The sequence below is a fragment of the Podarcis bocagei genome, assembly GCF_964188305.1.
Source record: "Podarcis bocagei genome assembly, chromosome: 4".
Taxonomy (NCBI): domain Eukaryota; kingdom Metazoa; phylum Chordata; class Lepidosauria; order Squamata; family Lacertidae; genus Podarcis; species Podarcis bocagei.
The window spans coordinates 86297840-86319360 of NC_138128.1; the positions used below are offsets into that span (position 1 = coordinate 86297840).

Below are 21521 nucleotides of genomic sequence, written 5' to 3' on the forward strand. Positions count from 1 at the left end.
CTGAGCCTGATCTCAATACTTCATGGTTTAAGATTTTATGTTTGTAGAAAATAAAGATGGGGAAAACTATTTTACCAATTATCAACTATATATGCCTCTTGTGCGCTTTCATGGCAGATTTAATAGGATTGTTCATCTGTAATATCTGAAGTGCTCAGATGCTACTTAATTGGCAATGAATAATTACTTTGGTAGAGCTCAACCTAGCCAAAGCTAAGCGCTTCCCAAGCTACAGTCTTTCTTGGGAATAAGCCTCAATGAACACAATAGGGCACGCTTCAGAGTGAGCACCAGGGTTTAAATTAGAAGGATTTAGACTAAAAGCTGGGAAGAACTATGCAACTGACTGCCTACGAAGGTGACAGGCTCTCCTTCATTTGAGATCTCGAAACAGAGGCTGGATGTCCACCTGTCAAGCATGAGGGAGTTGTGGGTTTCCTGCATTGACAGGCGTTGGTTTAGATGAGCTTTGAGGACCCTTTCCAAGCCTACAGCTCCATGATTCAAATGCTTTAAACGTTAATGTGGATTATGGCTGTCTTGAAGCAGCATTGAACTGAAAAGAGGAGAATCAATAGAAATATGAGGTGATGAAGTTTGCACCCCACCCTTCATCAAAGGAGCTCCATAGTTTGTGTGAGGGAGATTTCACAATGTGTGTGCTATTTCATCCCAGTTACATTTGTTTATTTAAAGAGCATAAAATCATCATTAAAATAGTCAAGGCTTTCCTTCCACCACTGCTGCCAGTCTAAAGAAGCCCTTGTGAAACCAACACCACTTGTGAGGTTCCCCAGTCTTCCTGCTGTCTTGTTTCGCTCTTGCTTCTTTTGCTTCTTTTTAAATAGTGGCTGGAGTGAGTGAGCTGCCTTTGCCTTTCAGTGGGGACCAAATCATGCACAACTGCATGGCAGATTAGATAGTGTACAGCCTCTGCTGAACAGGGCTACCAGGTTACTACCATGTCAATTTAAAACAAAAATTGTCATCCTGGAAGCCACATTCAAGGATTATAAAAGCAATGCCCTTTTGTCTACTTGCTGCTAAAATGTCCTTGGAGCTGAAGGAGCAGAAGCAGAAGGGACCTAGTTTAACGGCTGGTTATTAATTCACAGTTTATCTCCTTGCATTCCTCTTTTATTGATTCTCAGTCCTAGGGCTCATTAACTGGTGCAAAGGAGAGAGAATGCTCTAGAAATCCTGTAAGTTGGGTCAGCTTTCAGTGTATCAGGGTGGGGTGGTGCTTATTTAGAATGTTAGCCTTATTGGGATTTGCATGTTGTTGTTTTAAAAATCTTGAAATGTTTCTGAGTTGTGTCCTGCACAATCTTATGCATGTCCTGCTGTGTTTAATGGGCCAGGTGAGTATGCATAGGACTGCAGCTTTATAATGTAATCCAATGGACATCTACTCAGAAGTACACTCCCATTGAATTCAATGGAATTTGCTCTCAAGTTATTGGGTATAATATGGCAGCCATAGAGTTTGAAAATGGTGCGATCAGTTTTGAGATTTTATGATAGAAGGGCAGAAATATCTAATAAGTGCAGCGCTTCCCAAAACGTGGACTGTGGACCACAAGAATTCACAAGCTTCATTCAGGTGGTTCATGACTTGTCTGTAAAAATACAATTTAGAAGCCAAATCATAGAACATCTAGCACAGTGTGTTACAACGGCTAAAACAGGCAGAAAACTCATTGGGTTATCCATCAAGACCCTCAGCAATTTTCAAGTGGGCCATGGGCGGGGGTGGAGTTTGGGAATCATTGCAATAACATACCTAATACCAAATTAAACATTAGTTAATTTTTGGGAAAGGCTGGCCCAAACCAGAAGCCCTGCATTTTAAAGTTTACAATGGTACCTCAGGTTACATACGCTTCAGGTTACATACACTTCAGGTTACAGACTCCGCTAACCCAGAAATAGTGCTTCAGGTTAAGAACTTTGCTTCAGGATGAGAACAGCAATCGTGCTCTGGCGGCGCGGCAGCAGCGGGAGACCCCATTAGCTAAAGTGGTGCTTCAGGTTAAGAACAGTTTCAGGTTAAGAACGGACCTCCAGAACGAATTAAGTACTTAACCTGAGGTACCACTGTATTTGGCTTTCCTTTTCTTTTTGTATGGTCAGTCTTAAAAGTCCTCGCATTGCTGCTCCTTGTCAGCCACTGCTGCCCTACTGGTGTGTCACACTGTCCAAGAGAGCTGAATGACACCCCCCACCCCCCAAAAAACCCACCAAACCAAAAGCAGAAAAATGGGGAAAAGTTTTAAAATTCTGGGATTTAAATTGAAAATCTAAACATGAATTTTAACACCAGCGTTTCACTGTTCTTTTAGACTTGTGAATATTATTCTGATTTTGACAAGCTGCTGAACACCAGATGCTATTGCATGACAGCTATCAATTCATACCAAGGCTATTATCCACCATCTCCACACCCTCTGGGCATGGGAGTTTACTGCTGGCAACTCCATTTCCTACCAATAGCCCTTCTAGGAGTGGTGAGCTGGACATCCTGAATGGTATACATAAAGGACAGACTGAATAAGGCCCCAGTTATCCTTACTATTTTTAAGTAGTAACAGTAGGTTGCAGTCGCAGTTTATATATCCCGCCCTTTGTCATAGACCCAGTATAAGTTGCAACATCATAACCATAATGCATACAATATGTAATGAAAAAAAGAGACGTCCCCCCTCACACCAATAAACTGCTCCTTCTCTGCAAGTGCAGCCCCATTCAGAATAGGCCACCTCACCACTTCCTTGACCCAGGCACCACCACTCTGTAGGATCTCTATCTTGTCAAAATTCAGCTTCAGGTTATTGACCCTCAGCCACACCATTATTATCTAAGACCTGTCTTAGATGATGACAGAAAAAGAGCTGGGTGTCATCATAGTCCCATTATTGAAAAAGGGTAGAGATGAATGGTTCCTTTTGCTAAAACAGCTCCTCTCTACCTGTTCACAATTTCGAAGGCATCACAGCCTTATTAGCTCAGCAACATTATGGGTACCACTATTAGTTGTACTCTAATGAGACATGCGGGGACATGGGTGACGCTGTGGTCTAAACACTGAGCCTAGGGCTTGCCGATTGGAAGGGCGGCGGTTCGAATCCTCTCGACGGGGTGAGCTCCCGTTGTTCGGTCCCAGCTCCTGCCAACCTAGCAGTTTGAAAGCACATGAAAATGCAAGTAGATAAATAGGTACTGCTCTGGAGGGAAGGTAAACGGCGTTTCTGTGTGCTGCTCTGGTTCGCCAGAAGCAGCTTAGTCATGCTGGCCACATGACCTGGCAGCTGTCTGCAGACAAACGCTGGCTCCCTCAGCCTATAGAGCGAGATGAGCGTGCAACCCCAGAGTCGTTTGTGACTGGACCTAACAGTCAGGGGTACCTTTACCTTTACCTTTACCTTTAATGAGACATGCTACTGTAAAGTCATGTGATTGGCTCACGATGCAATTCCTTGGAAGTAAGTCCCCTTGAATTCAATGGACTTTACTTCTGAGTAGACCTGCATAGATGGGAACAAAACAAACTGAGTCAGGGTTGCTGGCAGGATGTGCAATCTCATGGGCAGTTGACCCATAGAAATGAATGGGATTTCAGTGGGGATTGTGCAGGAGAACCCCTCACTGGATTGCACTCCCTGTCTGCGTGGGGGGGATTAGATAATATTATTTTATTTTGCACAATAATTCGAAAGGGAACACTGTAAAAGTCCCAAGTGGCTGACAGCTTAGGCGAAAGAAAAAACAACCCGGTGACAGATGCCAAAATGGACACCACTTGTGTCATAGGTTAAGTAACGATTATTTTATAATGGTGGCTTTATGCAGGAGCTATAAACATATGACGAACAGGAGAGCATGTCCGTCAGTGCACAGCCGGACTCGGCGGTGTTTACCGCTGGAGAGAGGGAGCGAGAGGATGGATCTGCCTAGATCTCTGCGGATGGCGCGGAGGGACGCGTGTGCAAATGGTCTCCAGGCGCACTGGCTTTTGCGCTTTGGGAATTCCGCGCGAGGGGAGACTCGGGCTGAATCCAGTCGCTGTGACGTTGACAATGGGCTTTACTTTCTCCTGGAATTCTCCTCCCCTTCCCCTGCATGTCATGTAGGTTTCATTGCCAGGCTGCTTCTGTTGCATTTTGGGATTAAGTCAGTCTCTCTCTCTCTCTCTCTCTCTCTCTCTCTCTCTCTCTCTCTCTCTCTCTCCCACCCAGCTGTCTGTGCCAATTTTAAAACCACGAGCCATATTCACGGAGATGTTTTTTGTTAAAAAAAAATCCTGGTGGGTGTTTCGCTTTAAAAAAGAGAGCGACAAAAGCCCGCACAAAACAAAACAACCCCCCCCCCCGCATCACGAAGCACCTGTTTCTGCAACTCAACCCTGGCACAAGATCCGGCTCGCTGCTTTCGTTCATTTTCCCAGAACCCACGGCCTCCTTCCCTGCCCTCAGCCAAAGATTGCTTTCAGATCTGGGCCGCGATAAAGAACAACAACAACGCCAACCATCCCAGCCGAACGCTGGGTTTTAAGAGCAGCCTTTAATCGGCGGGGATCGTGTCCCTCTCGGGTTGCCTCCTATGTCTCATTGCTCCTCCGATGGAGAACGAAGGAAAGCAGAGAAAGAATGAATGGCAAACAGGCGAGCCAGGGTGCGGGGAGACCGATTTCTGCCGCCTTTCCTTCTTGCCATTTGGGGTCCTTCCTCCCCGGCCCGACCATTAGGCATGCAAGTCACTGAGAAAAAGAGAGCGGCTGGGAAAACATCGGTGTATTGGGACTCCAACCGTATTAGCGAGGGGGGGGGAGTGAGCGAGAGAAGAGAGTGACAGCCAGTGCGTCACGCCATTCAGCAAGTGCCAGGATCGCGCAGGGTTTTTTGCGCGTCCCTTTTGCGCTGCCGCCGCCTCCACGGCCCTTCGAATTGCTCCGCGTCCAAGCAACGCGCGGAGCCCTTCGCCTTCTCTCTCTGTGTGGTGCTAGGAGGACTTGTTGAAGCGGCAGGTCACACGGGCCGCCTGCGTTTTGGCTCCTCCCGCCGCTGCTGCGCCGCTACCTGTAAAGCGCGTCGCTCTCTCGCTCGCCTCCATCTGTTCGAGGCAGCCTCCGAGAAGCGCGCAGGGCCGTTTGGGAGGAGGCGAGGGGGTGCCTGGAGAGAGCCCCGAGACCAGGCAGCAGCTTGGCCCGGCAGGAGCCGTCCGTGCTCGGCCTCCAGCCGTGAGGGGAGCCCCTTCTTCTTCTTGGGGAGCCGAAGCCGCTGCCTCCTCCTCAGCGGCCGAATCACAAGGCGCCGCTTTCCTCCCGAGTCTCTTACGCCAGCTGCCCGGGAAGCTGAGGCGCGCAGCAACGGCGGGCTGGGCGCGTTGCTAACGGGCGGCGAGGAGGAGGCGGCCGTGTAGCAGCAGCAGCAGCAGCCGAGGATGGCAGGCGAGGCGGCGGCCGCCGCAGCGACGACGCAAGCCCGGCTGGGCGAGTGGAGGAGGCTGAATTAGGAGAGAGGAAGGGGCTGGACTTGCCGGAGGGAGACGCCGAACGAGGAGGGCTGCGTGGGCTCACTCTCCGGTCGGTGGAGAGAGAGAGAGGGCGCGACTGACGAGGGGTCGCTCTCCGCCTTGGCGCTCAAATCGTGAGGCGACCAAGGGACGAATCCCGGATCTCGGCCGGGACCTGCGCGCGTCTGCCCGCCTTCTCCCCTTCGTGGCGGGCGTCGTGAGGTGCCGGCGCGAGGGGTGGCTGCTGGCTTGATTTCGGGGAGGGGGTGGGGGGAAGGGGGAGCCGCTGATTTGGCCACCGGGAGGAGGCGGCGGCGGCGGCGGCGGCGCCTTTATTTCCCGCTCGGTTCCCTCGCGCCGGAATCTTGGAAGGCGGCGGCGAGGGCGCCAGAGCGAGAGGTGCCGAGCGGCGGCCGCCTGCCTGGACGTGCGCTGAGGCTCGGCTTGCGCGCCTCCCCGCCGAAGAGCAGCGCTATGGCTGGGGATGGGCTTGGCCGAGGGCGCTGGCGGCGGCAGCAGCAGCAGCGGGAGCTCTCCGGGGCCCCGGCGGCGCGCCCTGCCCGCTGTTAGCCATGGCAAATGGCAGCGGCGGCGGCGGAGGAGGCGGCGGCGGCGGCGGCTCCAGCGGCTCCAGTAGCTACTACTCGGGAGGAGGCGGCGGCGGCGGCAGCGGCGGCATTAAGATGAACAGCCCCATCAGCGCCAGCAGCAACCTGAACGCGGACTCCTCCTCGGCGCCCGCCAAGGCGATCAACGCGGTCATCATCCCCATGACCATGGAGGTCCCCTGCGACAGCGGGCAGCGCATGTGGTGGGCCTTTCTGGCCTCGTCCATGGTCACCTTTTTCGGGGGACTCTTTATTATCCTGCTCTGGAGGACCCTCAAGTACCTGTGGACCGTCTGCTGCCACTGTGGGGGCAAGGAGAAGGTAACGTTTCTCTTCCCGGGTTCTCCCGCTTGAGGGCCGCTTCACACGTTGCCTAGTGCGGGGCTGGAAGCTGAGGTCGTGCAAAGCGCGCACATTCGTGTGTCTTGCAGTTGTCTTCTCCAGGGAGCTGCGAATGGCCGTGGAGTGGGGGGGGGAAGGTGAGGGTTTACACCTGCAGAATGTGTGAAGCGGCCCTTCTATCCCTGGTGTTATTTGCAATTCATTTCAGGGAAACTTACAAATAAACTGTATGTTAAGATTGCAACCGTGCAGCTGGAGCCTTTCCGTGTTGACAGGGAAATGGGTCCCAGTGAGTTCAGAGGCTTCATTCTTGAGGGCATCTGCTTAGGAGAGCAAGTGCTTTTGAATGTCACATGCAGCTCAGTCCTTGGAAACTGCAGCCTTAGTCCCAAGTAAACTGCAAGGGATGGGAAGATTCATTTTCTTTCCTTCACTTCTTTTAGTCCTTTCTGATTTACTGTGTCCCTTCTCCATGTTTTCCCCATGCCCCTTTGTTTACTATTCTCTTCATTTCCCCCTTCCATTTTCCCTTTCTTCCTCTTCTGATACTGTTTTCCATATATTGAGTTTTAGCGTTAATAGAAGTCATAGTAACATCAAAGGTTTATTGTTACTCTAACACAATGACAGTAATTCAACCTCCTGCCTTCTAACCATCATCGGTTCAGCAAGAGTTGTTGTGTGTTTACTGCCCCAGGTTGCCTCTTGCTTCTTTGGTACTAGGAGAGCAGTGGACCTTTGTTGTTGTTGCTGCTGCATGAAAAGTTATCCCCAAAAGGCAATAGCCTCAGATTCTGGATAAAATTGTGTCGGCCAGCAGTTCAGTAGTGGTCATGGGTGAGCTGAGGTTCAAAGCTTGAGACTTCTTTTGTCTGAAGTGGACAGGGAGTCTTCAGAACAGTGCTGGTGGTTCCTCTTTTCCTTGTTGAATGATGGCTTCAGCTACTCCTCCCCACCTCACAGGCTGAGAAGGAACCATTCCTTGGCAGTAATAAACTTGCTACCCAATTTGCTCTATTATTGCTGCCAGGTCTCTCTTGCACTCCGATGGGTTTGACTTTCTAACGGCAAGTACTGTCGATTTTGCTATGTCCAAATCACATTTTGTTTGGTTTAGCCATAGGTGGTAACAAATCAATGGATCAACTAGCTAACAACGTGGATTCGGTGGCCCCCAAAGTTACAAATGGTAACTCAGAATATGTATAATCAAATTCAAGAGTTTTACTGCCCATTCATGTTAGATCTAATGACAGTGAATGCGTTTTGGTGAGGAAAGGGGGAATTCGGGATTTGCCATTTGCAATACTTGCCACAAACAATCACACACTGCCCACCCCTTCTCGTTCACCCCTGTTTCTTCCCATTTAATCAAAATCTTGCTCCCTGTAAGGTCAGAATTCAAACTGAGCCACTCTGTATGGCTCTTTCCCGCCTTCTTTGTAAGCAGAATCCATGTGGAATTGTCATCTGCCATGGAGGGAGAATCCCATAAGCACTGTAGAGGCAGAAACATTATAGCTTGCCAGAAGTATTGTTGTGGAAGAGACCTGGCCACATTGCCCCCCTTAAGGTGACTGCTGAAAACTGTCAAGTAAAATAACTGAGCAATAGGTGGTGGGAGGAAACAGGTCTGAATCTACACACAAATGTCGATGCAGCCAGGATTTTGAGTATCTCACCCTCTCTGAAATCCATGGGATCCTTGCCCATTGCACTCCATTAACTCAAGACATTTGGGATTTCGGCTGTCCGAAAACACATTTTGGGCAGAATCCTGTGAGGAGTTACTTCCATGCAAGCTCCGTTGAAAGAAGCAGAGAGCTACAGAGGAGCACACCACTGGGGTTTCTTTTGCTGGTGCTTGTGCAGGAAGGCTTCCCACAGGATTGTGCTGATTGATTTCAGTGGGCCGAATATTTTGTGGTCTCTCCAGTTACTTTGGGTGCAAGCCCCCCATTGATTTCAATGGAATTTACTTCTGCATTTGTGTGTTATGCTCCCATACTTGGGCTACAGCCGACCTAGGATTGGTCTTGGAAATATTGTCCCTGATCCAGAGCAAGCTTCTCACTCCTGAGACCCACTGAAATGGCAGCTCACAACTAACTTGTGCTGTTGATTTCAGTGGGACGGAAGCACAACTAGGACTGCAGTCCTAAACCACACTTATTAGGGAGCAAGCGCATGGAACACAGTGAGAATTAGCTTTCTGTAGACTTGCAAAGGATTGCTATGTAAATTTCTCTGGACTGGGTCAGTCAGTGGGTATCCTGTGCATAGTTGGGTTACTCCTATCCCATTGACTTTGGTAGGATTTAAGCAGCCTCATTTTGTTCAGGATTGTAGCCCTAGTCCCATGATGTACAGACACCGCCTCTAGAGCCCTCTGCCCTCCACTTGAGCAAAAGAAGTCCCATACCACTTACGCAAAACAAGCCATACTGAGCCATGAGCTACACTGAGCAAGTCAGCCAGCCGCTGCGTTTTGCTGCCCGACTCCATCTCCTGCTCACTGGCTGTAGGTCTCTGCTGCTGTGAGACTAGAAGTAAAAAAATAAGACTGGAAAACCAACACCTGCGGAAAATCCACACCTCTCACCAATGTTTCATGTGTTATACCAGTGATGCAGAACCTTTGGCCCTCTGGATGTTGCTTAACTACAGCTCCCATCAGCCTCTGCAAGCATTGCCAATGGCTGGGGGTGATTGGAGTTGTAGTTCAGCAACATGTGGAGGGCCAAAGGTTCTCCATCAAATCTGGCAAATGATGGAACATGGTATAAGCAAGATTTCTTGGTTCGTTCTGCTTCTGTTCCCTGTACACCTGAGGGCGATGGGGGCAACCACTGCTGAAAGGTGAAATGATAACAAAGTTGTCTCAAGGCAGCTTATTTTTCATATATATTTGTGTGAACCTGTTGACTTGGCTAATCGTTATCCTTCAGCATTGGTGACACTCTCTTGGTTGTCCCTTCCTGGGTCCATTAGCACATGCATGCCATTTCCAGATGTGCAGCTCGGCATGTGAATGGACTCAGTTGCATTTGAGATGTGAAACGTCTCCTTTCTCATCAAGTGATGAGCAGATATGTGTGAATCAGCCCAGTGAATGTGAGCAGCGCCAACCCTGCCATCTCCCTTCCTCCTCAAGCTTTAGAGGCCCACTAAAACCTGGAGCATGTCAGCTTTGACAAAACATCCATCAAGAAAAAGCTCAAAAGGGACGTCTCAGGGAAGCAAAGTGTTGCCTCTTCACTGCCAACTTCCTGTAAAGGGATGACTCGACTCTTGCTAAGGACTTTAACATCATGCCAACTTTTTCGTTCTCACCCCCCTCCCACTTCCCCTTTGCTTAATACATAGCCTGATGAAGAGTTCTGGAGAACTCAAAACCTTGATTGTTATTTTGTGATGCTTGGGTAGGTCCTAATAAATATATTTCCCCACTGTGGATTTGAGATTCTTGTCAAGGCAAACAGTGAAGCCAACAGCCATTTCCTGCTCAGTGGGATTACTCCAAACGATGTGTAATGTGGCTTACAGCTGCCTTGTTAGGATTTCCCCTTCCAGTTTTATGTATAGCTACCCAGAAGGTAAAATATGCTTCAAATGCCATCCCATTTTGAAGGTTAGGAAACAGAGTATAATGAGGATCCCCACCCACCCACCCCAGTCCTTGTAAGAATGCGTTTTAGCTAAAACAGTGTTAATGCTCTATATTTGCTAATGTGGCATCTGACAGGCTATTTGGACCCTCCAAAATAGGCCAGCAGCTGGAGTTTCTCCCTTCCCCTTTTCACATTTTTCGGATTACGAATGGAAGAATAGATCTGCTTCAGCTATTCCTGGCACCCAGCTACACAAAAAGCACCCAAACCTTTTAAATATATATGGTTGCTAGGTTGCTGTCATGATTTGACATTCAGCTATCGGCTTCCCCTCCATCCCCCAAGATATGGCATAACCTGGCTGGGCAAACGTGGATTCATTTTTATTTTTAATTTGAAAGTGGTGATGAAGTAGGGATGTATGTGTGTCTGTGTGATGACAGAAATAACACTGCTATGCTGAGAATTATGAATGCAACCTTGAGAAAGTTAGGTGCATCTAAATCCCATCAAAATAGGTGGGGGATCAAGTATGCTTTATGCATTGCATCTTGTGCAATTACTTACTAATTTCTGAATTGGTTTTTTTTTGGGGGGGAGGGTGTAGTTAGGTCGTAGAATGCTCAGAGTTTCCTAAAAGCACCTGTGATCTTCCAGCAGACGAATTGCTAGCATTTCAAACTGGTTTTACTCTGGAAAGGATGCTATCATAAGCTATGGGGTAATTTGAAGCTTTAAAATTCATTTTGACTTGCTAAGTAAATAACAGCAATAGCCTTTTCCTGCTGAACAGATTCTTTTTGTGGAGGGGAAATGGAAATGTGAGTTTTTGGAAAGGAAGATTTGTTGGGGCTGTAACACTCGTCTCTATTTATATGATGACAAATGTATATTTTTGAAGAGAGCTGGCTCCTCAGAAAGGAAAGCCAAATAGCTAGATAGGTCTGAAGGAGTTTCCTCTCTCTCTCTCTCTCTCTCTCTCTCTCTCTCTCTCTCTATGTTTAAAGGTAAAGGTAATGGGATTGCGGCGTTCATCTCACTTTATTGGCCGAGGGAGCCGCCGTACAGCTTCCGGGTTATGTGGCCAGCGTGACTAAGCCGCTTCTGGCGAACCAGAGCAGCACACGGAAATGCCGTTTAGCTTCCCACCGCAGCGGTACCTATTTATCTACTTGCACTTTGATGTGCTTTCAAACTGCTAGGTTGGCAGGAGCAGGGACCGAGCAACGGGAGCTCACCCTGTCATGGGGATTCGAACTGCCGACCTTTTGATCGGCAAGCCCTAGGCTCTGTGGTTTAACTCATAGCGCCACCCACGTCCCTCTCTCTATGTTTATATATATCAATAAATATATTCAAGTGCTGTCCTTTGTTTGTTGCAAGAAACATATTTAAGGAAGTCCAGAAGTCAACAAATACCCAGAAATTGTTTGGAGATGATTACCAGCACTACCTATATTTCCTTTGAGCACCTGATCCCAAAGTTACAGAACTGGACAAAGTACCTATAGTTCTTCTGTGGGCTGCCAGGTCATCCTGCCAGGTCATCCTTGTGGACTCAGTTGTAGGATCAAGTTTCCACCCTTTGAATGTCCAGCAGTATTAGCAATTTCTACAGCCAGAGTGGGCTCTAAGTTATATGCCCCACTTGCCCAGGCAGTTAACCCTGCAACATCTCTCAAAGAGTCGTTGATAAATCTGGAGAGTCAGACATCTCCACTTTATCTTATTCACCATCAGTAGTACAGGGTGGCTGAATTGTGCTGTACTGTGCTGTGCTTAAAGTCCAAGAGAAACTGCAGAGATGGCACTCCTCCTGGCATGCTGCCCTTCCTAAGCCCCTGAGCAAGCTAATAGCTGACACTTCATAAACTGTCTTTGAAAAGAAACCTTCTCATTCAAAACTGAAAGCACATATTGCGCAGTCGAACATTATTTTTGAACATGCCATATATTGTTGATGTTTCCTGGCCAGGTTGTATATTGTGTAGGTTTCCTTACTGCCTTTCTCTAGCTAATATTACTGACATTGAAAGGCCTATGTGTTCTTCTGGTCTGTTGTTTTAAATATACATTTCATATCATTAAAATGTGTCCCTTAGTTGAGTAATTGTACACATTTACAAAATACATGGCTGTTGGGCTGTCTTCATTTCACCAAAACTTGATTTGTTTTCTTTTTCTTCTAACTCTCCTTCGCCACTGTTCAGCCATATGAGCTTCAGACCAGTATTGGTTGCAGAATGCCTAGTATGCTTTCATGCATTCACTTTCCTCTCTTGTGAGAGCTCTTTTCTCTAATTTTCTGAATGCTCCATCTTCTCAATATGTTACAAAGCCCCAACCAGGGCCCTTTAACATTAGGCAAATTGAGGCATGCACCTCTGGCAGTGTTTTGGGGTGTCATTAAAAATCAGGAAATTATATTATTTCATTTATTGTTGTTGTATTTTTTTGGCCATTAAAGGGGCTACACAAATCCCCGCTTATTTGATTTTCTGCCTTGTTACTTCCCAAATAACTTGTTTAGCTGTGCATACTTTGCACCTTAAGGTTTCTGATGCCATGGTATAATGGAAAGGGAAGAAAGGGAGAAGGGGCAAGGTTTATTTCCAACAGGGGATGGAACAAAGCAAAAACTTTCACTATATTTAGGAACAGTTGGCCCTCCAATGTGCGAAAGGAAATGCAAAGTAGGTGAAACAAAAAATAAAAATGAGTAAGATTGCTCACTCCTGGGTGACACCCCTTGCTTTCAATCCCACACATCTTAGTTATGTGAGGGTTGGTTTCCGCCGTGTGGAGAAATGATTTTATGCCTGGGAGCAAACAAATTCAGATCTGTGAGTGTCTGTCTGGCAGAGGGCAGAGGAAAGCAAGTGGGAGATTTTCAAAGACACCTGGATTTTCTAAACAGAGTTGTACTTTTAAGGGTATATGTTGGGGCAGGGAGCATATTCAACAATACAAACCTCTTTATAAGCTTTATATTAATGTAACTATCATGGCTCCCTCCACAGAATTCCCCCAACAATTCCTGGAGAGGTGCTAATAATTCCGTGGTGTTGTAGTAGTTGCAGTTGTTGTCATTAGTTAGTTAGTTAGTGTCACCCTTCATCTTTAGTTCTCAGGGGGGTTCACAGCATAAAAAATACGTGATAAAAACAGCTCTCATAATCCCCAGGCAGTATGTGCCTAATGGTCAGGCATGATAGAAACTGCCGTCTGAAACATCTGGAGGGCAGCAGGTGGAGGAAAGCTGACTGGGATTTAAGGCACTGCTTCCATACAAGAGGGAGAAGCAGATCAGCCAAAGAAGACCCACATTATCCATTGCTGAGCTGCACCATTTCAGATTGCGAGTGTGTCTGTGGGAAGATGTCAAATGCTTGAATCTCTCCCACATAAAATTCTCCTCCTTGCAAATCACACAAATGAACATACTAGAGAGAAAAAAGAAAGAGAGACGTTCTGGCCATTTCCCTGGCAAAGCATGCTGGTATTGTATACAGTGTGGGTTTTTATATTATTATTAAAGGAGGCATCATTTTGAACATAAGGGCCTAGTTCTCATGACTTTATTCTCACTGCATGCTGCATCTGGAGATTAGTAGTTGATTAATCTTCCCCTGTTTGCTTTTACTAAATACAGCTATAGTGAGGGAAAGGAACTGCTAATTGGACTTCACATGCAACCTGGAGGCATCTTAACACTTCCCTCCCTGCACTTTTGTCCCAATCCCTTCCCTCCTCACCCATTTATTACATTTTGCTGGTGGGTGGAATGCAGTTGCCTGCATTATCATTTCTTCTCAAATAGCAGCTTGGGGGTATGTGGTTTAGACTGGCACAATAGGATGGGGAAACAGAGTTGAAAATCCCTAAGCCACTTCCCTGTTCAAATTAGCAGCCTCTCCTTCCTTGTGGCTGCATTAAGTTGAAGGATAGACAGAAGATAAACCATTGGTGTGGTGTAACATGTAGTTTGGTTCTCACTGAGAGGTGATAAACCTTTGTCTGGAAGTACCACTTCAAATTGCAGGTGGGAGCTCACATAACTGAGCGTTCCTTCCTACAAAAGCAAAAAAGAAACTCAATATTTTCTTGAACATTTAAAAAACAACAATTAGTATGTTGGGGAGGGGGGAAGAATCTACACAGCCATTCTATGTGCAGGGGCCCCCTACCCCTTGTTTAGAGAAGTATTCAATTGTTTGAATCCCTACTTGTAGCTGGGTTAGGGTTAGGGTTAGTCAGCAGAGCAGAGTAATATATATATAACTAGTGATTTCTCTATTAAAGATATGAATTGAATTATTAATGTCAGTTTTTAAAAGTACAGTATAACTGTGCAATTTTAAGATGTACTGGTTGCTTGTATGATCTAGGGAGAAATATGTATTGTGTTTGATGTTCTTCCCTTAACTTGGGTCCTGGTTTGTATCTAAAAATGGGGAAAAAATATTGGGGAATTAGATGAATTCTTATTCATGGGTTGTTGCTCATGACATTGCGATATAAAGTGTATAAATGCAAGGAATAGCATATCAGATGGCCCATAATCATTCTAATTGTGAGCTTGGGTGATCACATGATCACCCAGGCTGAAGGCAGCACTGTTTTGGGAAGCTTTTAATATTTAATAGATTATTGTATTTTAATATTCTATTGAAAGCTGCCCATAGTGGCTGGGGAAACCCAGCCAGGTGGGCGGGGTATAAATAAATTACTACTACTACTACTACTACTACTACTACTACTACTACTATTATTATCTGTTTGGAAGCAAAACAGGACTACCCAGAAGTAAGCAAATGGTTTCTACCTGGGTATGATTGGTATGCAGAAGTACACACACCTGTAAATTAAAAGAAAAAATAAATTTTACCCCAAAGGACTTATGCACTGGCAGGATTTACAGAAAACTGATGGCGGTGGATTGAAGAGATAAGAAAACAGTAGATTAACTTGCCTCTACTGTCATGCCAGAAGCGGCTTAGTCATGCTGGCCACATGACCCGGAAGCTGTACGCCGGCTCCCTCGGCCAGTAAAGCGAGATGAGCGCCGCAACCCCAGTCGTCCCTTTACCCTTTACCTTTACTGTCATGCCACAACTTCCCCTTACTGTGTAGTAATCAAATGCTCAGGTTCACAACTACATAGTTGTCAGCCCTAAATCTGATCCCACTAATATAGCACAGCAGAGGAAAGGCCTCAAGGTGGGAGGGAAAGGGGGAAAGCCCCCCCTCACATTCCAGGCATGTTGTTGAAGGTCCCATAAAACACTGCCCGTTTGTACTATTTATGTTCATTCTGCACTGTGGAGTTGGACGTTTCGGCATTGGAAGGAAACGTCTGTGGTTACTGGTTGATTCCATAATCGTCTGAATTTCTTGTGATGTTTCCAGCAGGTCTGTTTGCACTACACCTTCAGAACCCAGGTCAGGGTGACCTGAGGTGCACCCGATTCTGCTTGTGGCTCAGACCTGCAATGTCCTGGAGTCTTTCCAGTCTTCTGGATAATGTTGGCGGCATCTGGAGTTGATCCAACGTTGCCTTGCTTCAACCAGGCTGTGGGCACAATAAGGTGCTAAAGCCCCACCCTTACCTTAAGTCACTTGATAGCAGTTAACCATTGAAATGGCATGGGCACAGTTTGCCCTTATGTAGTAAAGCCCAATGCCTTGGCTTGAGGATTGCTTATTTACTTATATCGCAGACCCTCCAAGTGTCCCTGTTTTCCAGGGACAGTTCCTGCATTACAGAAGATGTCTGGGTTTATGTTTTGAACTTGGAATATCCTGCTTTTCCTTAGGACGTTGTCCCTATTTTAATTGGAGAAATGTTGGAGGGTATGGAGTTACCCAACCTGCCATCCGTATATAGGGATTTGTTTTCATAGTTAATGTTTTATTATGGTTTTATATATGTTGCAAGCCGCCTAGAGTGACTGGGACAACCCAGTCAGATGGGCAGGGTATAATAATAATTATAATTATTTGAATAGGACATCCTTATTCAAATAATTATAATTATTATTATACCCTGGGAGCTCACCCTGTCACGGGGATTTGAACCGCCGACCTTCTGATCGGCAAGTCCTAGGCTCTGTGGTTTAACCCACAGCGCCACCTGCGTCCCTATTAAATAACATAGGGCCTGTTAAAGGTAATGGGGGCTGTTATTATGATTATTTTATTATTACTCTGCCTATTACTATGCTTTGTATAATTTTTTTATGCTCTGTAAAATGTTTTTAATGTTGTAAATCACCCTGGGATCTTTTGATAAAGGGTAATATATAAATTTTGTACTACTACTAATAATAGACAGTTTATTAAATCATTTATTATATTTATGTATTTAACACATTACTTTTTTTTAAAAAAAAGAAATGTATCAAGGACCACCTGTATTGCTATCCAAAGTAGAACGGAGATTCTCTCCACTATGAATGTTGGAAGGTGGCCAGCAAGCTTGCAGCTAGACATTTTGGGGCACTTTGGGGAGATCCCTTGTCAGTCAATGTGAAGCAGCAAAAACCTAAATTGGATACATTTACAGTCTTTCAGAGTGCAAACCGATCTCAAAAGTAAGTCTCATGGAAGGCTCGGTATAGAATTGCAGCTTAAATGTATCGATAGAACCTGAATTAGATTTCAAGTACCAGGTGTCAAAACGCATGCTCAGGTGCCCTAGGGTGACTGATCACTGGCTGGGCATCCATTTTCTCCTCCTGTTTCCCCCTTCCTTTACCTGAGGCAAATTCATTGTTTCCAATGGACTCACAGTGCACTAATGTTGACCTAGCTCCAGATTTTCCCATCCCCTGGTCATATTTTGTTGCTGCTGAAGTTAAGGAAGAAAGGAAAACTAACACTGAAGAAGGGTAAAGACAAAGTTTATTTAACCAAGAGAGATAATCGTAGAGTTGGAAGGCCTGAGGGTCTTCTAGTCCTCCATTTCAGGAATATCAACTAGATCATACATGACAGATGGCTATCCAACCTCTGCTTAAAAACCTCCAGGGAAGAAGCATCTACTTCTTGTGAGACTGATCGAACAGCTATTACTGTCAGAAAGTTTGTCCTGATGTTTAGTCAGAATCTCAGTTCTTGCAACTTGAAACCATTGGTTTGGGTCCTGGTCTCTGGAGCAGGACAAAACAAGCTTGTTCCATCCTCCATATGGCAGCCCTTTAGATAGGATATGTTGTCATTGGTGCATATATATAGAGAGAGAGAGGGGGGGGGGCAGAACTATCAAGAGAGCCACCTCTGCAGATCTCAACACCCGAGAGAGTCTGTTGGAAGGAAACAGTATTTCAGATATTGGGGACCCCAGTTGGGTATGGAAGGATGGTGGGCTTTTATGAAAATAAGTTCAGTCAATGAAGGGTTAATTTTATTCAGGCCCAGAACAAGCTCATAGAATTGAAGAGTTGGAAGGGAACCTCAGGTCATCTAGTCCAACTCCCTGCAATACAGGTATCTTTTACTCCATGTGAGGCTCGAACACACGACCCTGAGATCTACCGACTGAGCTGATCTCTACTGACTGAGCTGGCCTTTCCTTGCAACTTCCCCTCTCCCGTCCCTTGAAAGGCATTTGGGTGTCTGCATATTTTCTCTTATATCACACTTTCATGTGGAGAGAGAGGGAGAGAGACATGAAAATTGAGGAAGGCAGTCTAGTATATTTCTATTTTCTCACTGGCTTTGACTCTGGAGGCCAGCAGTACCCTTAAATGCATGAGACTTAATATAGAATCTCTCCAAGTGCCAGTGGGCATCATACACATTTGCCCAAACCCAACTCTGAACCACGTGGCAGCTGTTTCTGTGAAAACAGATGTTTTGGGGAGTCGTCTTGACCCGCCTTTGATTCAAATTACAGGTGGTCTTAGGCTGGAATAACCAAAACATGAAATGAATAACCTTCTATGTTGGTTCTCAAATGAACTAGCCTACTTATTTTGGTTAAAGCTTTCAAGAAAGCGCCAGAGTATTTTAAACATTTTAAAAATGGGTTTCTTAGGGGGTCCATGGCTCAGTGGCAGAATACATTTTTTGCAAGCAGGAGGTCACTGGTTCAGCTCTTGGCATCTTCAGTGAAAGAACTGTAAGTTGTAGGAGCAGTACAAAGGATGGTCGCTAAAATGCTTCCCAAAACGAAACAAAACACCAAATCTCAAGCAAACATCAAGCATAACAAAGAGAGCACTAGAAATCTCAGTCCTTTGCCACCTCAGGAACTGGTCTCTAGAGCCCCTATGCAAGACCTGGGCTGGAACTGTTCCAGCCCTTTGTGAACTGGAATATATGTAAAACATGGACGTGACTCAAACACTACAATGACCTCTGCCTTAGACTTTGAGTAATTGTTGCTGAACGTTGGACTACACAAGAGTAGACTACATGTTCCAATGTTCTGACTGTAAATTGTAGCTTCGTATAGCTTGAATGCACCAGTATGCCATCAGGAGCACAAATATGCATACTTTCACAATACATCGAATGTCTGGAGCCCACAATACTTGGGGATTGTTGTTATTGTTTGACAGATGCACATTTCAGAATGGATACCTGGGCTAATTCATACATGAACATTGCTCCATGTTTCATCTGTTGATGATTCATATTGAGAACTGCTTTCATTGGAAGGAAATGTATTGTGCTTTATATAATGAGCTGATATTTTGTCTGAGGTGTTGTGATAGGGAGTGAATGTTTTCAGCTGCCTCATCCGATATTTGGTGTTGTATTCATCAATCAACCAAACCTTCACATATTCATTTACCTCACTAAGCTTGCCAAATGTAAACTTTAGCTGGCTGGATCTTATAAATGTATTAGAAATACTTTAAAAATTGTATTTTTTAAGAAGGTTAGTATGTACTGTGTGGTCACAAAATACATATTTGCTCTAAGTGAACTCCGGCTATTCACCAAGAAAAGATGAAATCTGAACTTTGTGCAGATTATTGCAAATCCAAAAATCTAGCATGTCTTACTCTGCTGATGTTAGTCACAGGAAGGAGGTATGACTTATGCAGAACGTTATAACCTTGTCCCCCCTCCCAACTACTGGAAAGTCTCTCTCTGGCTTTTGAGGTTTCACAGAGCATTGCTCTTATATGTTTGCAATTGTCTTTGAAGTTAAATGGAGTAGAATTTTTTTTTCTCAGCAAGCCTTTCCAGCTAAAATGACAAGCAGCACTAGAGAACACATCTCAGTCTCGGACAGTGGTTTCTGTTCCCAGTCTTGTAGGTAAAAGTAGGGAAAGAGATCAATATATTCGTCTTCCTGTGGCTGAAAATGCTGCAGGTGGTGGCTGTCTGCAGGAGGTGAATGAGAAAAGGCAGATGTTTTCATCTGACCCCAGGTGCTGCCTTGGTTGCATGAAAAGGTTGAGAAAAGTGAGAAAGTCACAGGATAGAAGGGGATAAAGAGGGAAGAAAAGACTGGTGGAACAGGGATATGTATCTATGGGCAGCTGGGTATGAGACTGGGCACGTTGAAGGCAAAAACCTATGACTAATTCATACGTATGTGTACAACACTGGAGTGCTCTTTATGCAGGCCATCATCACCTGATATTGCAGTCATCAAGTGATGAACATTTGCGAGAGAACCATCCCACCAAATAAAGAAGAAAGACTGAGAGGGAAAGAGGCTGCCTAAGTGCTGTGGGTGATTCAGCCAGAGTGGTGGGTGGGCAGGCTTAGGATGTGCCCAGTGGAGGCTTTTCCTGAGATATGACGGCATTTGGGCTTGCAAAATATTTCACTCACTTACCAAGGCTGGCTTTCCCACTCAAGCCAAGTGCCAAATGCTCTCTGCTATGCAATCAAATAATGGATACAAATACGTAAATGTAATTGTAATGTTCTCTGATCTTTCAATGAGTCAGGTACCAGCCAGCCTGCAAGAGATGAAGCAACCGTGTTTACGCCTCTCACTCCTATCTGTGACAGTTTACAACCAGCTGCCTCCCTGTTCATTTATCTTTTCTCCTGCCTCGCAGGGAATGTTGCCTCTCCAATTGCTTAGCCATTTAATAGCACGCAGAGGGAAAAAAAAGAATACCTGAGTTACACCCGTGAAGCATGTTGAACGAAACAAATCCGTTTTATTCTCCATACTACTAGTCAAATTATGATGCAGAAAGATGATGCAAACTATCCTATTTGCTGAAGGATCACAGAACATGAGCCTCATGTAGCCACTGGAGTTTTTGATTCCTGGAGCAAAATATCACAACACTAAATAGGTTTCTTAGGGGCAGGGGGAAGCCATGTAAATCTGGGAGGAAAAAGTAAGGAAAGAAAAACATTGTTGCTCAGTCCAGGTAAATATATATAGCAGTAAATATATAGCCATAAATTACAGTGGTACCTCAGGTTACAGACGTTTCAGGTTACAGACTCCGCTAACCCAGAAATAGTACCTCAGGTTAAGAACTTTGCTTCAGGATGAGAACAGAAATTGTGCAGTGGCGGCAGGGTGGTGGCGGCAGGGATGCCCCATTAGCTAAAGTGGTACCTCAGGTTAAGAACAGTTTCAGGTTAAGAACGGACCTCCAGAATGAATTAAGTTCTTAACCCGAGGTACCACTGTAATGGAATGCAACTTCCTTACATTTTTTGTGTGCTTACGGCTGTGAAGTTAGGCCTGAAAATGTGTAGGCAAGATCTGCTAAAATCTCAGAAGCTCCAGGGGTTGCGGAACAAGGTTTTCAGTGGTTGAAGGCAGGATTTCAATGCCCTGTGTAGTGCCTACCTGCTCCCCATGATTAGCAGAACCAAAATTAATGGTGGAATATAAGATGTACATGTACTTAACTTGCATAACTTATGCAGGTTACAGAAACTGGCCTTTTGAAGCATAAGATTATTCTTATTACATTTATATCCCACCTTTCCTCCAGGGAGCTCAAGGTGGCATACACAACTTATCCTCTCTCTATCTTATCCTCACAACAACCCTGCAAAGTAGGTTTGGCTGAGAGATGTTGACTGGTCTGAAGTCATCCAGTGAACTCCATGGCCAACGGATTTGAACCCCAGTCCCCCAAATCCTAGTGCAGTATGCATACTGGATCTGAAGTGCAGAATTCAAAACTTTTTTCAAAGAGCCCTGCCACTACAGCTTTAGCTCTGAGCAGCGCAAACAGGAATTTGGCACAAGAAGCGCCAAGCTCTACTGCTCATGTTGATCCTGCTAGCTTGTTTGGAGTAGCAAGAGGATTGGTGCAGTCCCCTCGTGGTTTGCAGGGATCAGGTGCACCAATGCAAAGCTTTGCAGGAAATCTTAACAGCATCAGAGCAATACAGGGTTTGAGTGTCTCTTGGGACTGATTGGGTAGGAGATTGTAGAACTGCTCAGTTTCCCTGTCTTATATATCAGTCTGGGGTGTGTGTGCTTGTTTGTTTGTGTGTGTATAGT

At 45.6% G+C, this 21521-nt stretch overlaps 1 protein-coding gene and 1 long non-coding RNA gene across 17 annotated transcripts in view; one reads left to right on the forward strand and one right to left on the reverse strand.

Moving 5' to 3' along the window:
* Positions 1–1282: 1282 nt before the first annotated feature.
* Positions 1283–5703, reverse strand: LOC308585828. Its single transcript, XR_014007600.1, has 2 exons — positions 4232–5703; positions 1283–4200 (listed from the first exon to the last, which is right to left on the reverse strand). It is a non-coding gene; the product is annotated as an uncharacterized lncRNA (long non-coding RNA).
* A 133-nt stretch (positions 5704–5836) lies between these two features.
* KCNMA1 (potassium calcium-activated channel subfamily M alpha 1) overlaps positions 5837–21521 on the forward strand; it is a 566228-nt gene continuing 550543 nt past the window's right edge. For 14 of the 16 annotated variants that reach the window (XM_081191547.1, XM_081191548.1, XM_081191543.1 and 11 more), the window contains exon 1: positions 6069–6440. In XM_081191547.1, coding sequence (XP_081047673.1) covers positions 6084–6440 — 357 coding nt within the window. In that variant the 5' untranslated portion in view covers positions 6069–6083. Of the gene's footprint in view, positions 6441–21521 lie in introns of all 16 variants that reach the window. The other 2 variants (XM_081191546.1, XM_081191549.1) reach the window with 2 other exon arrangements.